Source organism: Crotalus tigris, unplaced genomic scaffold (assembly GCF_016545835.1).
Source record: "Crotalus tigris isolate CLP2741 ecotype Arizona unplaced genomic scaffold, ASM1654583v1 scf7180000019173.45859301935:6455823, whole genome shotgun sequence".
NCBI classification, from domain to species: Eukaryota; Metazoa; Chordata; class Lepidosauria; order Squamata; family Viperidae; genus Crotalus; species Crotalus tigris.
The window spans coordinates 2,430,819-2,448,976 of record NW_024097414.1 but is presented as its reverse complement, the minus strand read 5'-3'; the positions used below and the strand labels follow the sequence as shown (position 1 = coordinate 2,448,976).

At 43.3% G+C, this 18,158-nt stretch overlaps 1 protein-coding gene across 5 annotated transcripts in view; it reads right to left on the bottom strand.

Annotated features, from left to right (window-relative positions):
- Nucleotides 1–438: 438 nt before the first annotated feature.
- Nucleotides 439–18,158, bottom strand: part of IQCK (IQ motif containing K) — a 61,165-nt gene continuing 43,445 nt past the window's right edge. The window contains exons 10-11 of one of the 5 annotated variants that reach the window (XM_039360410.1): nucleotides 16,681–16,741; nucleotides 439–751 (exon numbers count right to left, since the gene is read on the bottom strand). In XM_039360410.1, coding sequence (XP_039216344.1) covers nucleotides 16,727–16,741 — 15 coding nt within the window. In that variant the 3' untranslated portion in view covers nucleotides 439–751; nucleotides 16,681–16,726. Of the gene's footprint in view, nucleotides 752–14,886; nucleotides 14,908–15,500; nucleotides 15,780–16,680; nucleotides 16,742–18,158 lie in introns of those variants that run through there. The other 4 variants (XM_039360413.1, XM_039360411.1, XM_039360409.1 and 1 more) reach the window with 4 other exon arrangements.

Below are 18,158 nucleotides of genomic sequence, written 5' to 3'. Positions count from 1 at the left end.
ATAAGTATAAAATTGTAGAAACAGTTGGAAAACTAACCAACCAATCCCAAGGCAGAAAGTCTCAGAGAATCAGCTCTGTAAAATTCTGCAATAATGGAGACCCTGTGTCTCCAGAGGCACGGGGTTGCTAGCGTTGGAGAGACACACAAAAAATGTGCTATTGATCCCAGTTAATTAGAGGTTTTTGAGGAACAGCATCTCCTCCCCTTTAGCTTCTATAAGCAGCTGCTGATTGTGCAGGGGTTGTGTGCAGCTGTTTAGGTATGGGCATGTATCAGATAGCACGGTTACTCTCCGATTGTTCCTCACGCATCTACACACATGCCAGCATGAGATGGTTTTCTTAACATTTCTTGACATTTTCTTTCCAAATAAAGCACCCTTGGTTCCTTTGCCCTGAAAAAAAATCTCATTAAAAAGAAGAAATCTGAGCATGAAAAAAAAAATGTTTCTTTTCTTTTTCTTTTTTCTTGGCTTCACAAAGGGAAAGTTGCACGGAATGACACCCTTCCTGTGTGTGTTTGTTTGTTTTTTTAACAAGGTTGCTTTGAAAAGAAAACCCTTTCACGCACAATTGAATAAAATGAGCAACTGGAGGCATAATCTGGTTTTTCGGTAAAATTGTCACTTTTGTTGGGGCTAAACAACTGCTTTCATCAGGCATGCTCTCAGCAAGCAGCAGAAGAGGCGGTCAACGTTGTCCAGCTGTGGCAGACATTTCTGAGGGTGGCAATCATTTTAAATGTCCAACCTGGTAAAAAAAAACACACACACACACACACATACAAATGAAATATTAAAAAAAAACACTTTAGAGCAAAGACAATGTTGGACAACAGAATTATAGGTTGCGTTATGGAAGCATGAAATATATGTGTAATTCTTTAAAGGAAACGGCATCTGATAATTCAGATGGTATAAAACAGAGGTTGCGATTCTGGAAAGAGTGCAGAGAAGAGCAACTAAGAGCCCGGAGGCTATAATATATGAAGAACGATTGCAGGAATTGGGTATGGCTAGTCTAGTGAAAAAAAGGATGAGGGGGGACATGATAGCAGTCTTCCAATATCTCAGGGGCTGCCACAATGAAGAAGGGGAATCAAGCTATTCTCCAAAGCACCAGAAGGCAGGACAAGAAGCAACAGATGGGAACTAATCAAGGAGAGAAGCAACCTAGAAATAAGAAGAAATTTCCTGACAGTGAGAACAATTAACCAGTGGAACAGCTTGACTCCAGAAGTTGTGGCTGCTCCATCACTGCAGGTTTTTAAGAAGAGACTGGACAGCCACTTGTCTGGAATGGTTTAGGGTCTCCTGTTTGAGCAGGGGATTGGACTAGAAGACCTTTGAGATCCCTTGAGATCCCTTCCAATTCTGTTATGCCGTTATTAACTTGGGATGGAAGGGATAAACTATTTATGTGTGGCATTCCATATTCACAACTACAGAAGCAATTGCACATTTCAGTTAAAAAGAAGATGTAAACTTTCTGTATGCCCCTTCAACAGCATAATGAGGAGCTCAATTAGCCAGTTGCAAATCGGGAAGCCCACGCTATTTGTGCTCCTTTAGCCACAAATTCTGTTCTAGCTTTTGATCAGAGTTGCGGTGTGTGTGTGTGTGTGTGTGTGTCAGGCCAATTAGTTTTCAAGTCAATCTGATGCTCAGAAATGCTCTGAGTATTAGAAATCAGATTGCACAAGGGGAATCCATTGCTGTTGGCAAAATGTGTTTTCCAGTGATATATTTGGACCGTTGTGAGCCCGTGGTGGGTACACTCACAAAATGGAGGCCAGCAGATCCTTGCCAATTCTTAAAAGGGCTGGAATGGTGGTTTGGCTAGACCCCCCCAACCTCCACTGACCAAAGGCAGCCCTTGAAGATGTGCTCAAGCAATTCACAGGGACTTTCAGAGAGGGCCGAAGACAGCTGGAACACGTCCCACACCAAAGAAAGGGCTTTTGATTTTCACCAAAGCAGCTCTCTATTTTGTATCTTTATTCAAAGAATTCATTAAAAAATAAAGGAGGTCAGGCAGCCCAGCAATACCAAACCAAGTAAAAAAATCCCTGAGCTGTTTCTTTGTGGCATGATTGACAACTTTGCCATCTATCCACTCATTTGGAAGTCATGGGGAGCCAGTTTGGTTTAGAGGTGAGTTCTAGTCCTGCCTTAAGCATGAAAGCCAGATAGGTGACTTTGGGCCAATCGCCAGGAGACGGTGAGTTCTAGTCCCTTCTTAGCCATGAAAGCCAGCAGTTGGGAGACCTTGGGCCAGTCAGTCACCCTCTCTTAGCCCAACCTACCTCACAGGGCTGTTGTGAGGAAAATAAGAGGAGAAAGGTGTATTAGACAAGCTTGCTGCCTTGTGTTATTTGTAAAAATAATAAAGGCAGGACAAAAATAAAACAGCATAATGCATTGAAAAGGTGACCATTTACTCTGGGATGGCCTTTCCTCAAGAATTTCTCCGTTTCCTTCTTCACGTATTAAGCCTCACATTAAATCCCACCAAAACGAAGAGCCGGCTTAGCAAACACCACCAGTTAAATAATAATCAAGCTATTAGCTCTCTGAGCCTGGATTTCAGGGCTCAGCCATTGTAACAAAAGCAATTAATATGATTACTTCCCAGAGAAAAGAATGAGTCTTCCAGGCCTCAGGAACGCAGAGAGATGGGAATCCATTTGCAACGAGATGGCTTCAAATCCACCAGGCACGCAGATTTTAAAACTATTAACAAACGTTGAAGCTATGGAGAATGGCTGTGTTGTTAATATTGGTTGTTGTTTTTTACAAGACGTGGAGCCAAACTTCCATTGTGGTTTTTACAAAGGGAAGAGTTTTAGTTTTTTCTTTAAAAAAAATGGCTTGGTAAGGCCATACTTGGAATCCTGCATCCAGTTTTGGTCATCGCGATGTAAAAAAGATGTTGAGACTCTAGAAAGAGTGCAGAGAAGAGCAACAAAGATGATTAGGGGACTGGAGGCTAAAACATACAAGGAACAGCTGCTGAAATTGGGTATGTCTAGTTTAATGAAGAGAAGGATAAGGGGGGACATGATAGCAGTCTTCCAATATCTCAGGGGCTGCCCCAAAGAAGAGGGAGTCAAGCTATTCTCCAAGATGCCTGAAGGCAGGACAAGAAGCAACAGATGGAAACTCATCAAGGAGAGAAGCAACCTAGAACTAAGGAGAAATTTCCTGACAGTAAGAACAATTAACCAGTGGAACAACCTGCCTCCAGAAGCGGTGAATGCTCCAACACTGGAAGTTTTTAAGAAGAGACTGGACAGCCATTTGTCCGAAATGGTGTAGGGTTTCCGGCCTGAGCAGGGGGTTGGACTAGATGACCTCCAAGGTCCCTTCCAACTTTATTATTATCGATCATCGCACAGTCAGCCAGATGTTCAGACTGGATTTGGCATTTTGTCTACCTATCGAGTCATTATTATTATTATTATTATTATTATTATTATTATTATTATTATTATTATTGATCATCGCACCGTCAGCCAGATGTTCAGACTGGATTTGGCATTTTGTCTACCTATCGAGTCCTTACCCAGGACCTGGGATAGGCAGATGTGGATGTTTGATGGTATTACAGATATCGTCGCAGGATGGAAGCAGTTCCTAATAAGGCCGCCTTTTGCTATTATTATTATTATTACTACTACTACCTCCAAGGTCCCTTCCAACATCATCATCATTATCATTATCATTATTATTATTATTACTATTAATCTTCCTGAGACTGAATGGAAGTGCAAGAAGCTGGGGAGGAAGGTGCTCTGCCTTCCCCCACAGGATTGGGGTGTTTTTTGCTTTCTCCCCTTCCCTTTTCCTTTTCTGCCATACCCCTTTGAGCATAAGTGTGACAGCAGGAACAACAGTTTTAACTGTGGGTAAGAGCTCTGGACCCGTTTTGGCTAAACACGGGAAGGACAAAGATGCAATCATGTTAAAATAAAGAAAAGAGGGGGGTTTTTTTTCCTTCTTCTTCCTGGAATCGTCTCCTCTCCTAGGTGAAAACACCAGCCCTTTTTTTTTTGAAGACCACAAAAGACCAGCTTAGTTTTTCCCAGCTGCCTGAAAGAGGCAGGGTTGCTTACAGTCATAATAACATAATAGCTCTGAGCCAGGCTCTCTCATTCATCCCTGGGGTGTGTGGGGAGAGAGAGAGAGAGAGAGAGAGAGAGAGAGAGAGAGAGAGAGAGAGAGAGAGAGAGAGAGAGAGAGAGAGAGAGAGAGAGAGAGAGAGAGAGAGAGAGAGGGCTGGAATGCCCGCCTCTTCGGCCTCCCCCTGCTACGAATCACTTGATTTTTCCAAAGAAAGCGTCCCACCTCCGCCCACAACCCTTGTGGCAGCGCCCAAAGGCCTCAATCCCCCCAAATTAATCTGTGCAATTATAATAAGCTCTGAGTTTAAGCGGACACCCCAGGGATCAACCATGTGCTTTGCTGCTCTTGTTCTTTGATCTGTCTGGCACGCGCGCGCATAACCACGCACCCTGCATTTTAATGGAAAAAGCCCCTTCTTATATGCCTCTTCTTCAATTACTTCCTCTTCTCCTCCTCCTCGCTTCAGAGAAATAAAAACGTAGAACAGGAATGCAGGGAAACGAGAAAAGAGACCCACTGGATCACTCCCGGCTAGCCAGCATTCTGTCTTAGGACGTGACAGACCAGACACATCAAAGAAGGCCACAACTTTAATGAAGAGAAGGATGAGGGGGGACATGATAGCAGAGTTCCAGTATCTCAGGGGCTGCCACAAAGAAGAGGGAGTCAAGCTATTCTCCAAAGCACCTGAAGGCAGGACAAGAAGCAACAGATGGGAACTAATCAAGGAGAGAAGCAACCTAGAAATAAGAAGAAATTTCCTGACAGTGAGAACAATTAACCAGTGGAACAACCTGCCTCCAGAAGTGGTGAATGCTCCAACACTGGAAGTTTTTAAGAAGAGATTGGACAGCCATTTGTCTGGAATGGTATAGGGTTTCCTGCCTGAGCAGGGGGTTGGACTAGATGACCTTCAAGGTCCCTTCCAACTTTATTATTGTTGTTGTTGTTGTTATTGTGATTATTACTACAAGTTACCACGGCACTGAAAAAAGGGACCTGGGACTGTTTTCCCATGCTTAAGGACCGTTGCAGCCTCCACCAGAGTCACATGGCCAAAATTCAGATCCTTGGCAACTGGTTCATATTTACGACGGTTGCGGTGTCCCGGGATCATGTGATCCCCTTTTGCGAACTTCTGACAGGCAAAATCAAAGGGGGAAACCAGAACTTAACAACTGAAGCGATTCACAAAATCTGCATGGCACGAAAGGTCATTAAATAGAGCAAAAGTCACTTAGCCACCGTCACACTTAGCAACATAAATTCGAGGACTATCAGGAGAAGATCACGTCAGCTCGTCTCCCTCTGCTATGGCTCCCGGGCGCCTGGAAGAGAGACTGGCTGTGGTTCAAGCAGCATATGGAATACCTAAAGCCAAGGCTGGTTTTCAAATGGCATCTGCTAGCCACAGGAGGGCAGCCGGTAAGATGCCAATCAATGTGGCTTAAAGCAGGGGGTCCCCAACCCCCGGTCCGTGGACCAGTAGCGGGCTGTGGCATGCCAGCAACTGGTCCGCACAAACAAGCAAAAGTCCCATCCGTGGGACGCAGGCAGCACACAAAACCACGCAGAAATAATCAAAAAAATGCTGGAATGCGCAGAGATGGACAGATTGACCATGAGACTGAAAGAAAAAGAAGAAACAGAATATTATCAAACTTGGGACTTACTTTACCGATGGTTAGAGGAAAGAATAAAGGATTAGGAATTTAATATGTATTAGTGCCTTTGAACTCAGACAGCCCGGCTGAAAAATTATTATTATATGTATGGAAAAAAAATTAATAAAATCTTACAAACCCCCCCCCCCACACACACACACTCCGGTCCGTGGAAAAAAAAACCTCTCTCCACGGAACCAGTCCCTTGGTGCCCCAAAAGGTTGGGGACCTCTGGTTTTTAAAGGCAAAGGATTTCTGGGAGTTGGAGTCCCAATACGTCTTCAGAAGTTTGGATTGGATAAGAGCCCTAAGGAAGAGCCAGTGGGGCGTGGATTGGTTACCTGTTGCCAGCAGTCAAGGGAAGCCGTGCAAGTTGAGCCCTGTTCAAAACAGGCCGCGGCGACTGCAGTTCATGGCAAAGGCAGCTGGTGCACGGCCCCCTCTCCACCTACGTGACTGCGGTCCTATCGCTCCTGTCAGGACTGCGCCTGTTCCCCCTTAAACTGGGGCATTAAAAAGCCATCCATTTTCCCTCAATGTGCTGTCACTGATTAGGAATCTAATTACCACCATACACAAGGAGAGCTTTTAATTTCTCCTGCCTTATGGGAACCTCACCGAGGCTGTGCGGCTGATAATTTGTGTGCACTGGGATTCAGGGTGACGTGATAAGACATCTTGGCTGGGAAAACTGCACGGGCCGGTGGGCTGGGTGGGCTTTTGTGGGGGGAGGCAGGACTACACTTCCCAGCAGCCTCAAGAAAGAAGGGCCACAGTGAAGGATGCTGGGAGCCGAAGGGTGCTCGCTGCTCTCTGAGCTTTCTTGCTTTCTTGCAGACGTCTCGTTAGCTAAACTAGGCAACATCATCAGGGCTAGGCGTGCCTGGCTGAAGAATTCTGGGAGTTGAAGTCCACAAGTCATAAAAGAGCCAAGTTTGAAGACCCCTGCTCTAGAGAGAGGTTATCTTATTGCCCTCCTATTGTTAGAACTCGGATTGCTTGCTTTAGTCTGCCTGTCCCATCCAAGCAGAGATGGCCCTCTGACAGTGGCCATCTGAATTTACCATAATTTGATCCAAGAGTCCCACAGTAAGGATGACCCTATTAGCATTTCAAAAAGATCTGGGCTTTGAATAATTGATTCTATTTCTTTTCAAGCACCTCCTCATTAATTCATTACAGAAAAGACAGATGTCTTATGCAAGCCCCCCCCCCTCCTCTCTCTCTGTTTGGCCTGTAGATCAGGATTAACAGAATATAAGCGTTAACACTTGAGAAACGGATCGTGGTTCTTTCCACAATCTGTTGACCTCCAGACTGGGTCATGACGACAATTCCTGGAATTTTCCCACTCCTTGCTTAAAAACTGGAGCTAAATTGGCTTTTCCCCCCTAGCCGGATTAAAACAGACGCTTATTCTAGGCAATTAGCAAACCAGCCATTTTGGGGTCCTTAGAAACTCTTTAGATGTCTGAATTGATTTTATCCTCATTTTGTCATCTCTGGATCACTTTTCCACACATTAAGATCACTGTCGCAACATTTTTGGTAATGGCTGTAGGCTTTAGCGAGCTTGTGTGTCACTTCCATAGTTTTGAGAAGAAAGAAAGAAAGAAAGAAAGAAAGAAAGAAAGAAAGAAAGAAAGGCCATCAGGTTGAACAGGGGAATAATGGAATTAATGGAAGAGGTAGAGAAGAACTCTTCATCATCTGGAAATTGGCTGAATGGTGCAAAAAAGGGAGAACATCTGTATGTCCTTCAGGCTTCTCTCATTAGATTCAAAGTCAAGGGAAGGAAATTATATATTAGATCAATGGGAAGCAGCCCGAGGAAAGATGCATTGATTGGATGCATCTTGGTTAGGCAAGGAGGTGGAATGGCACTAAATGAGAACACAAACTCTCCATTAATTAAGTGTTGCCCTATGTCAACTGCGACCATTCACTGTATTTTAATCTGCCTTTTAAAATCTAAAATAGTTTACTCTAAAAGATTAGATCTTTAATAAGAATTTCTGTGAAAGGAGTCAAAGCAGGGACTGGGTTGGTCCAACACGCTTAAGACAATAACCTTGGAGGACTGATGTTGGGAGAATATGTAGATTTTAAACTGGAACTTTTTTTATTAGGTATAATGCCAGAAAAGATTAACAAACAAACCCTATATTTGATTTTACACATCACAACAGTGGCAAGAATAATATTTGCGCAATATTGGAAAAATGAAGGAATACCACCAGGTGAAGAAATAATCAAAAAAAATATTGGTATGCGCAGAGATGGACAGATTGACTATGAGACTGAAAGAAAAAGAAGAAACAGAATATTACCAAATTTGGGACTTATTTTACCGATGGTTAGAGGAAAGAATAAAGGATTAGGAATTAAATATATATTAGCGTGTTTAATCTCAGACAGCACGTTGGTTGAAAAATTACTGTTATATGTATGGGAAAAAACTAATAAAATCTTATAAAAAAATAACCTTGGATGACTGAATAAACCACTGTCTGCAAGGATCACTCAAACACACTAAAGTAGAATCCCTGATATACAGACCACAATGGCCAGGTATACATTAGCCGCAAGTACACCTGTCTCTTTCAATAACTGTCTTATAGGAACTGGTCAGGGGTTCAACTGGTTTCTTAACTTGTTGAGCTTTCCAAAAAAAAGGAGTTTGTGAATTTTAGATACCAGAGGAATGTGAAGGAGATAAGACATTGTCCGTGTTTCTGGAGCTCTCCGTGGTGCTGAATATGGAGCTCTCCATGGTGCTGCATCTGACCATCTCCACAATCTGGCTCTTTTAGTAAGATTCAACTGGAAAGGGACCCTTTTTGTACTCCTTCCTGAAGTCAATGGCCCCTTTGGATGAGTGAAGCCAGCCCTGGTTCAAATGTTCATTCATGGGACTATTGCCCGCAAATCAAGCAACGGAAGATCCACCTTTGCTGGATGATGTTGGCTATTGAAAGGAATGGGACATGAGGCGATGGGCAAGACAGTTCCTCTGTGAGGTTACATAGGTAGTTTAAGTTTTTTTATTAAGTAATAAATCTCTTACTGTTCCTAAAGTCATATAAGAAGCCATCAGCACATCGCATGGTATTTATTGCTAAGGTGAATAAATATTTCCTCCGCTCTATCTTGAATTTCCAACTACTTCAGTTGACCCCAAATTCGGTTATTATAGAGCAAGCAATAATTCTCTCCTGTCAATGACTCACCGATAATTTTTTGGGTGAAGTGCTTCTCCCAAATGCTCTTTAAAAAAACAAGAGACAAAATTGTATCCCCCGAGCTAAAACGCCCCTTATTGCTTTGGTTGTCCTGCTCTGACATCGGCCTCTGTGTTGCAAAAGGCAACCAAGCCACGGTACCTTGGGTTAATTGCTTCCTTGTGTCCTTGGCAGACTTTCTCGGGCTCCCGACACCAGCGGGAGCACTTGATCCCTTTAAAGAGATTGCAAATACTCATCTAGCAGCAAGAGTCAATTAACTGCATTTATTGGTTTCATCTGTCTCCCAGGCTGGGGAGGGGGGGTGTTTGCCGGTTCTGGTGGCTGCTGTCAAAACAGCTCCAGCTGTTTTAATAAAGCTTCAACTTGCTATCTAAAGGTTATTTCCCTGCCTTTCCTTCTCCTTCCTCCCACCCCCATTCCAACCCATAATAATCTGGACTCAGAGGCATGCTTGCAGAGTTCCCTTCCCCGAGCCTCTTGACTCTGCAGATGTGATCTCCATCTTTACAATGTGAATTCAGTATGTTTAACCAGTATGTTTCCAATGCACTGAATGATCAACTAACCCACATGATGGTTTGCACAACACACTAAAGCCATGAAAAAGACCAACTCAGATTGACTGCCAGGCAAAATAATCAGGGCCGTACATTGTTGCAATTCAAAAGATATATGGCTTAAGCCTACGTGCAAGAATCTAGTCAGCTAAATTCAGTACTAAATTGGTATCAGATAAGGGTCAATGGAATTCAAGAGGGACTGGATTTAGACCATTTCTAGCAATGTAAGGATTCTAGGCTGATGATGCACTTCACTCCGCCCCCACCTCTGCCTGCTCTTCTCTTATATCAGGGGTTTTCAAACTTGGCCCTTTTATGACTCGTGGACTTTCAACTCCCAGAATTCCTCAGCCAGGCACGCTGGCTGAGGAATTCTGGGAGTTGAAGTCCACGAGTCATAAAAGGGCCAAGTTTGAAGACCCCTGTCCTATATCAACATTTTATTTAGTGTGTCATGTAAAGACACCATTACGTTTGCAGCTGACCTGATGAAGTATGTTATAAGGTCACCTATAAAAACTTGCTTATTTAAAATAACCTGGTTTTTTTCCCCTAAATTCCAGTTGACCTCCTGCATTAGAATTCTCCTCTCTCAAATTGCCTTTAGATTTCCTCAGAAAAATTCAGACGTGAGTTTGAGGGGGTTAATCTGCAACTTACATTTTGTTTGGCTACTTTTGGGGTGATCTACAAAACGCTGCAGTGTAGGGAGTCACTATTCTCTGTCCCTCCTCCATTTTTCTGCCCTCTGTCCAAATAATTAGCCAATGTAGCTAGTTAGCATCATCTTTGTTCCTCATTGGTGAATGGAAGGAGACAGAATGCAATGGAGGAGCATCCCCCCTCTGGTTTTGGGGCAGGGTGTGTGTGTTTTGCTAAGGAGTATTTATGCTAATGCAGCTTGTTGATATCCTTTTTTTTTTACATCTAATTTCATTTAGGCAACAGAAGCATAAGAAAGCAAAGCCTGAAATCTGGATTCATGGCAGACATTTGCCTTTCATTCTACCTTTCTCAGCTAGGCAATACTCAAACTGGCTAATGTACCTCAAACCGAGACCTTGGAAAATAAAGAATTTTCATCCTTCAAAGTATTAGGAACCCATCATCCATTGCGATTAGGCTGGCCATTGAAAAGTACAAGAGAGAAAAGCATGTACAAGAATTCATTATAAACATCCAAGGTGTCCTGGCATAAACAGATTTCCAAAGGGTCATTTAGAACTAAAAGAAAGGAAAACCGTGGACTATAAACATGCTTTGTCACAAACTGTTTCAGAATCGTATAACATGCCTGCTTTCCCACTCCTTGGAGCGGTGAGAGCTTTCTTAAGGTCAATATGCTCAAATGTATATTTCACTGAAGACTGGAATAGCAACCAACCAGACTTCATAACCTTTCAAACAGGGCACAAGCTCTATTAAACACAAGTGAATGTTAAACAATGTCAACCTAGGTATAGCTACAAAGATTGCTTGCTTGCTTATTGATTAACTGAGAGCTGGTTTGTTGTTCTGGTTAAGGCCCCCAAGCTAGAAACCAAGAGACTCTGGGTTGTAGTCCTGCCTTAGGTAGCAAAGCCAACTGTGTGACCTTGGACCAGTCACTTTTTCCCAGTGGAAGGAAGGAAGGAGAGAGAAGGAAGGAAGGAAGGAAGGAAGGAAGGAAGGAAGGAAGGAAGGAAGGAAGGAAGGAAGGAAGGAAGAAGAGAGAGAGAAGGAAGATAAAAAGGAGGCTGGAAGGAAGAGAGAGAAGGAAGGAAGGAAGATAAAAAGGAAGGAAGGAAGGAAGGAAGATAAAAAGGAGGGAGGATGGAAGGAGGGAAGGAAGGAAGGAAGGAAGGGCCAACTGCTTCTTTAAAAAAAACCCTTGCCAAGAAAACTTCAGGGACATGTTCAGACAGTCTCCAAGAATCAGATACTGTTGAATGGGATAGATGACAGAAAGATGGATGATAGAAGGAATATGGCTAGAGGGATGGTAGAGGGATGATAGATAATAGAGATATAGATATTGGTAGATATATTGATAGATGATAGAAGATAGAAGGTAGATTGACAAATAGACAGATAAGCATTTGATTGCATGAGAATTAACTTTTGAGTGCTGGCATGATGGTGCAATTCTAATCTGAGGAAGACAAGTCATCACATGGAAGGATTGGAGGGGGAATTATTCATATGCTAAGTTTTATTGTCACATTTCTCTGTCCATGAATCTAATGACTCATCGCTTTACTAGGATTGTCTTCTGGTTCATTTGTCAAGAATAAAAAGCACAAAAGAAGTGTGCTTGTCAATCCAGAGGCACGGGGCAGGTAGCCAAAAAGGAATTGACAGCAATACAAATATTAGTAATACAGACTTGAGACAATGCATAACAATGAAAAACAAGAATGTCAGTTCAACTTTTAAATCTCAAACGAGGTAGAACAGAATGTTTCCCCAATAAAATAATAAACCATAAACTAGCTTCTTTCAAGCTATTACGCTGTCCCGTGCCATCCTGAGAAACGAATGAACTCTCTGGATTACAACTCACTGCAAAAAATACCTGCCTGAGAAATAAATTAATCCACTGGCCTTATCCTTCTTCGCTTTGCTTACACAAACCAGAAAAAAGCCATCATGTTCGACTCCTCTTTACTTAATCCAATTCCTAGCACCGTAACGCACGATTATATTGACAAATGACATGTTTTACAGGCTTGCTAGCGACTTCATAAAATCTGCTTTGAACCTCTCTTGGAAACTGCATCAAGAATATTGGATAAGTGGCAGGAGAAAAGTTACTTCTGTCTTCTGGGCCTTGAAGTCCCCATTAACTCACTTTTCTCATCTGTGAAAACCTTGGCATCTGTAAGCTCCTCAAGCTGTGATTTAACCCAGCAATTAGTAAATCAAATGCCTTTCTTGTTTAGTCTGATCAATGTACAGCGTGCTTGGCTGCAGTCTATGCCTGTTGCCAAAAGGGGTTGTTCTAAGATTGTTGGCACAGTCCTACTTTTAGGAATTGGGAAATGGGAAACAGGAGACATGACTTTGCTGGTAGTAGCTTTAAGGCAGAGGTGGGGAACCATGGCCCTTGTGGACTTCAGATTCAGGAATTCTGGAAGTTGAAGTCCACAAGTCATAAGAGGACCATGGTTCCCCACCTCTGCTCTAAGGAATGGGTGAAACCTCACTTTTCCTCTACCCCAGGGGTCTTCAAACTTGGCCCTTTTATGACTTGTGGACTTCAACTGCCAGAATTCCTCAGCCAGCATGTCTGGCTGAGGAATTCTGGCAGTTGAAGTCCACAAGTCATAAAAGGGCCAAGGGGAAGACCCCTGCTCTACCCCATAAGGACCAAGGGGCCCACAGAAAAACAGCCAAGAACTTGCACAGAAGTTGTATCAATGACTATGACACTGAGAATCCTTGTATCCCCAGTTAAATATAAGACCAGAAGGATAGCCAATGGCTCCTGATTCCAAATGTGATTTCTTCTTGGTTCCATGTGTCAAATCAGGGGGGTCCAACCCCGGCAACTTTGAAGATTTGTGAACTTCAACTCCCAGAATCCAACCTTGGTCACTTTAAGGAGTTGAAGTCCACCAGTCTTAAATTTGCCAAGGTTGGACAACCCTGATCTAGATGGTCTCCAAGGTGCCTTCCATCCCCTGCATTCTGTGATTATCTGAGACTATAATAAATATTTTGAGGTCGTAATGGAGAAGGCTACATCCCCTTGCTGGCTGGGGAATTCTGGGAGCTGAAGTCCACATATGCTGTCTGGGGGATTCTGGGAGTTGAAGTCCACAAAATTTAAAAGTTGCCCAGGTTGGACACCCATGATTTGACGCATAGAACCAAACATGGGTGCGCCATTTACAGAGGCAGAAAACTTGCAGGAAACTAAAAATAAAATTAAAAATAAATAAATCCAAAGGGCAATTTTGGCCCAAGATCAGTCTCTGAGCTGCTACGTGCAAAGGCTGTGTTCTAACTCAGCCCTGAGTTCCTAGCAGTTGGCCTGATGTTTTGAAAAGATGCTCCCGAGTTCTTCGGCCTTTGGAGGAGAGAGGAGAACTCTCAGAGCCAAAGCTTTTCCATGTGGCTATCAAAAAAAAATTCCCCAATCCCAGATGCAGACACCAGGACTTCCAAGCAAAGGAGAAATGCCACTTTAATCCTATTAGCACAGAAGCTGATGACGGCTGGCCAAAATCCAGGACTGGCAAAGTGGATTTTAGGTATCAGAGCAAATTTCCCTTTCAAAAGGACAAAGTCTGACCTCACTTTCATAATTTTCAATGCTGGCTCTCTTTCTTTCAGCCCCTCCTTCCTGAAACAGCACCCACCTCCCAGTTGCTAATACCCAAATAGTTTGGCCAACAGCGCCATCTAGTGACTTCCACATGGAATGCAGCCAGAGCAGAATTTGGAATTTGCAGCGGCTGTGATGCATATTTCACCACACTAATGCAGCGGTTTGCATGAATGTATTTCACTGCATTCCTGAGCAGGATGCAGGCCAAAAGCAACTGAACTGCAGTGGTTGCTTGCAATTTGAGTGCTGGGAAAAGCAAGTATAAGGGTTTGTTTTTTCCCCCCCTTTTTGGCTTAAATATTGTTTTATACACATGCAAAATAAAGATCTGAAGATCTGTTGCTTGGACAGCATGAGGAATAACTCCCAACCGAATACTGTAAATATTATCCATTTTCTGTACAACTCTCTTACAGGTAGTTACTTGTCCAGCGTTGTCTATATCAGTTTTATTCAACCTTGGTCATTTTAAGGAGTGTGAATTTCAACTGCCAGAATTCAGTTCAGTTCCCAGCATTCAGTTCAACTCCGTGTCGGCTCTGTTATTTTGGGAGTTGAAGTCCACATGACTAAGGTTGAACAACACTGGTTTATATCAATAAGTGGGAGTGCTTGTTTTGAAACTACCATTCCAAGAATCGTTCATCCTTGTCCATGTGGGCAGAAGGTGCTGGATGTTTATTTATTTATTTATTTATGAGACTTATATACCGCTTTAAGTGCAAGCACTCTCTAAGCGGTGTACACCAGTAAGCAATGTATATATATATTTACATTGCCCCCAACAATCTGGGTCCTCATTTTACCTACCCCGGAAGGATGGAAGGCTGAGTCAACCTTGAGCCGGTGAGATTTGAACCGCTGACCTGCTGAACAGTCAGCTAAAGTGGCCTGCAGTACTGCACTCTAACTGCTGCGTCATCTCGGCTTTCAGCAGTTCTAGATAGACACAATGCCTCACTGGTACAGGACACTGTTTTCTCAGTGGCCTTTTGTAGGATCTATAGAATACAGAAAAACAGAGTTGGAAGGGATCTTGGAGGTCTTCTAGTCCAACCCTGTGCTCAATCTCTTCTTAAAAACTTCCGGTGTTGGAGCACTCACAACTTTTGAAGGCAAGCCATTCCACTGGTTAATTGTTCCAATTGTCGGGAAATTCCTCCTTCGTTCTAGGTTGGCTCTCTCCTTGATGAGTTTCCATCCGTTGCTTCTTGTCCTGCCTTCAGGCGCTTTGGAGAATAGGTTGACCCCTTCGTCTTTGTGGCAGCCTCCCAAATATTGGAACCCTGCTATCACGTCACCCCTAGTCCTTCTTTTCACTAGATTAGCCATTCCCAGTTCCTGCAACCGTTCTTCATATGTTTTAGCCTCCACTCCCCTAATCATCTTCATTGCTCTTCTCGGAACTCTTTCTAGAGTCTCAACATCTTTTCTGTAGATGTTTTCTAGAGGAAATATTTCTGCAGCCTGAACTATGAAGCCTACTGATGCAAGAAGCGAAATTAAAGCAATCACAACAGTCCATTTGATTTCAATTAGACACACTGCCTCAAAGGAAGAATTACTCAGAGAAGGATCAATTAAGCCAAGAAGCCTTTTAATGTTTTGAAAAGCTAGCAGGCTTCTTCTCTCTCCCCCCCCCCCAATTCATTTGTTTTCACTGGGGAGAAATTATTCCTCGCAGTCTTCTTCTGGATTTATGAAGTCTTAGAGTCAGTAGTAAATGAAGAACATTTCACTCAAGGCAAGAGGTCTTGTTAGCAGCCTCTACTGGTCTAATTTTCAAAATATAAATAAATAAAATAGGGCGCTTGTATATTCGTCAAGGGATGAGTCTGGATATGTCTAGCACGATTGTCACCATCCAGAGCTTCTGAAAGATTGAGGGGTACCATGCTAATATTAGAGTAATTTTTCTTCTCTTTCCCTCACCCTCCCCTTTAAATCTTTCTCCTCCACCACCTCCACCTCCTCTTTTACCACTTCTAGTGTTGAGGGAGATACAAAGTTGTGGGTTTTTCTTTGCTCTTTGGGCTGTTTCAACCATTGTTAACTGATGTTATAGTGCAGTGATGGCGAACCTTCTAGAGACCGAGTGCCCAAACTGCAATGCAAAACCCACTTATGTATCATCGGGTGCCGGGTGGGTGTGGCCCATTGGGTGGGTGTGGCCCATTGGGTGGGCGTGGCTGCGGTGGTAACGGCAGACTGGGTGGGACTAAAAAGTTCAATCAATCAATTCCAACTTTGCAAGATGTTTTTTTCCCGCAAGAAGATGAAATTGACTGATTGAACCTTTTTTTTTTTTTTTTTTTGCACACGGCAGCGGAGGCCTAAAGCGAAAAGGTTTTATAAAACCCAGCTGAAGGCCCAGGACTGGGGCGACGGCGCGCGTGCCCACAGAGAGGGCTCTGAGTGCCGCCTCTGGCACCTGTGCCATAGGTTCGCCACCACTGTTGTAGTGTGTCCTTTACTAGGTAGCAATAGCATTTTGTCAAGAGTAAATGTCTCTCTGGACAGCATTGTTATTATTTTTTTAAACCAAACTTCCCTTTGCCTTTACTTAACCCTCAACCCCTCCATCTCGACTCTCTCCCAAAAGGGGTTATTTTATGCATAGGGCTGTGCCAAGACAACCCTTATATGAATGCATCTCAAGGACGCTATCAAAATGCACGGTGGCCTTCGCAAACTGTCAGCCACAATTCTGTGCACATGACTGCTCATTTCTATATCCACAGCATCTCTCGTGTTTTAAAAATTTATGTACTTACCTTTCCACGCATTTCTAGGATCAGACTGTGATTCTGTTAGAAGCAATCACTCTGAGCCAGCCTGCAGATTGAAAATGAGATTGAAATTATACAAAAGCCTTTTTCTTTTTTCTTTCTTTCTTTCTTTCTTTCTTTCTTTCTTTCTTTCTTTTTCTTTCTTTCTTCTCTCTCTCTCTCCTTCCTTCCTAAACATTAATTGTTCCTCTAATATCTGTAACACTGCCCGTTGCTAAAACAGGCACCTCTTTCCTTCTTCCTTAAAAGCTGAGCTTCTTATCCAAAATGAATTACAGTCTGAGGTACATCTCAGGCTTGGGCAACAATAGGGAAATCTGTTCAACTACACCTCCCAGGAACTCAGTCAGTGAGGTCCAAGCCGAGGGATGCTGGGAGCTGTAGTTCCGCAATGCATTGGCCCTCAGTGCTTCGGCTTCCCTGTGGCTTGTGCGTACCTACACATGGTGAATGTTTCTAAGCTAGTGTTTCCCACCTGGGATGACTCCTACTGAGGTGGACTTCAGCTCCCAGAATGCCTCACTCAAGTGTGGCCATTGCTGAGAATTCTGGGAGTCCAGCCAGCCGGCACTTTCACAGGTTGGGAAAGTTTAAAATGGAGTACAGGTAGTCCTCAACGTACGGCCACAACTGAGCCCAAAGTTTCTGTTGTTAAGCAAGACATTCGTTAAGTGAATTTTGCCCCCATTTTACAACCTTCCTTCCCACGGTTGCTAAGTGAATCACTGCAGTTGTTAAGTCAGCAACACGGCTGTTAAGTGAATCTGGCTTAGCTTGTTTGTCTGAATTGGTCGTTCCTTGCGTGGAAAACAGGGAAGCTCAAAAGCCCACGAAGGACCCCACAGTTCAACCCTGAGCTGCTATGGATGTGAGTGAAGGTTTAGCACCCCTTAATAAGGTCCCAGAAGCTCCCAGACTTCCTTCCAACTTTTACGACAGGGAAGCACATCGTCCTTGCAGTGTCTACCAGGAAGATTCCAGGTTCTGCTTTTCTTTTCTTTTTTTCAGACAAAAGAGAGAGAGAAAAAGATCCTCACACAAGAGGAAGGAAAGGGGTCTTTGTTTAGATCTCCTCCCCAAGGCTGAGACCACCAGCCATGGGGAGGAGATATTAATAGCTTGATCTATTAATCCTGACCCACTTCCTGCCATCCTCCTGACGCCCATCAATCTGTTTGGAAAGACACACACACACACACACACACACACACACACACACACGCCTCAGTTTAATATATGTCTTGGGCTGTGTTTGTACAAGACCCTTAATCTGGTTATTGGATTAACCTATTTACTGGGTTGCACACCCCCGCCAATCTCTAGCCAAATTCAGCTATCTGGATTTGCCCGCAGATTAAAGGATCCTTCCCCCCACCCTGCAGAGTAAAATTAAAATAAAATAAAATAAAATAAAATAATAAAGGATGGCACTGAAGAGCTTGGAATTCTGGACAAAGGCACAG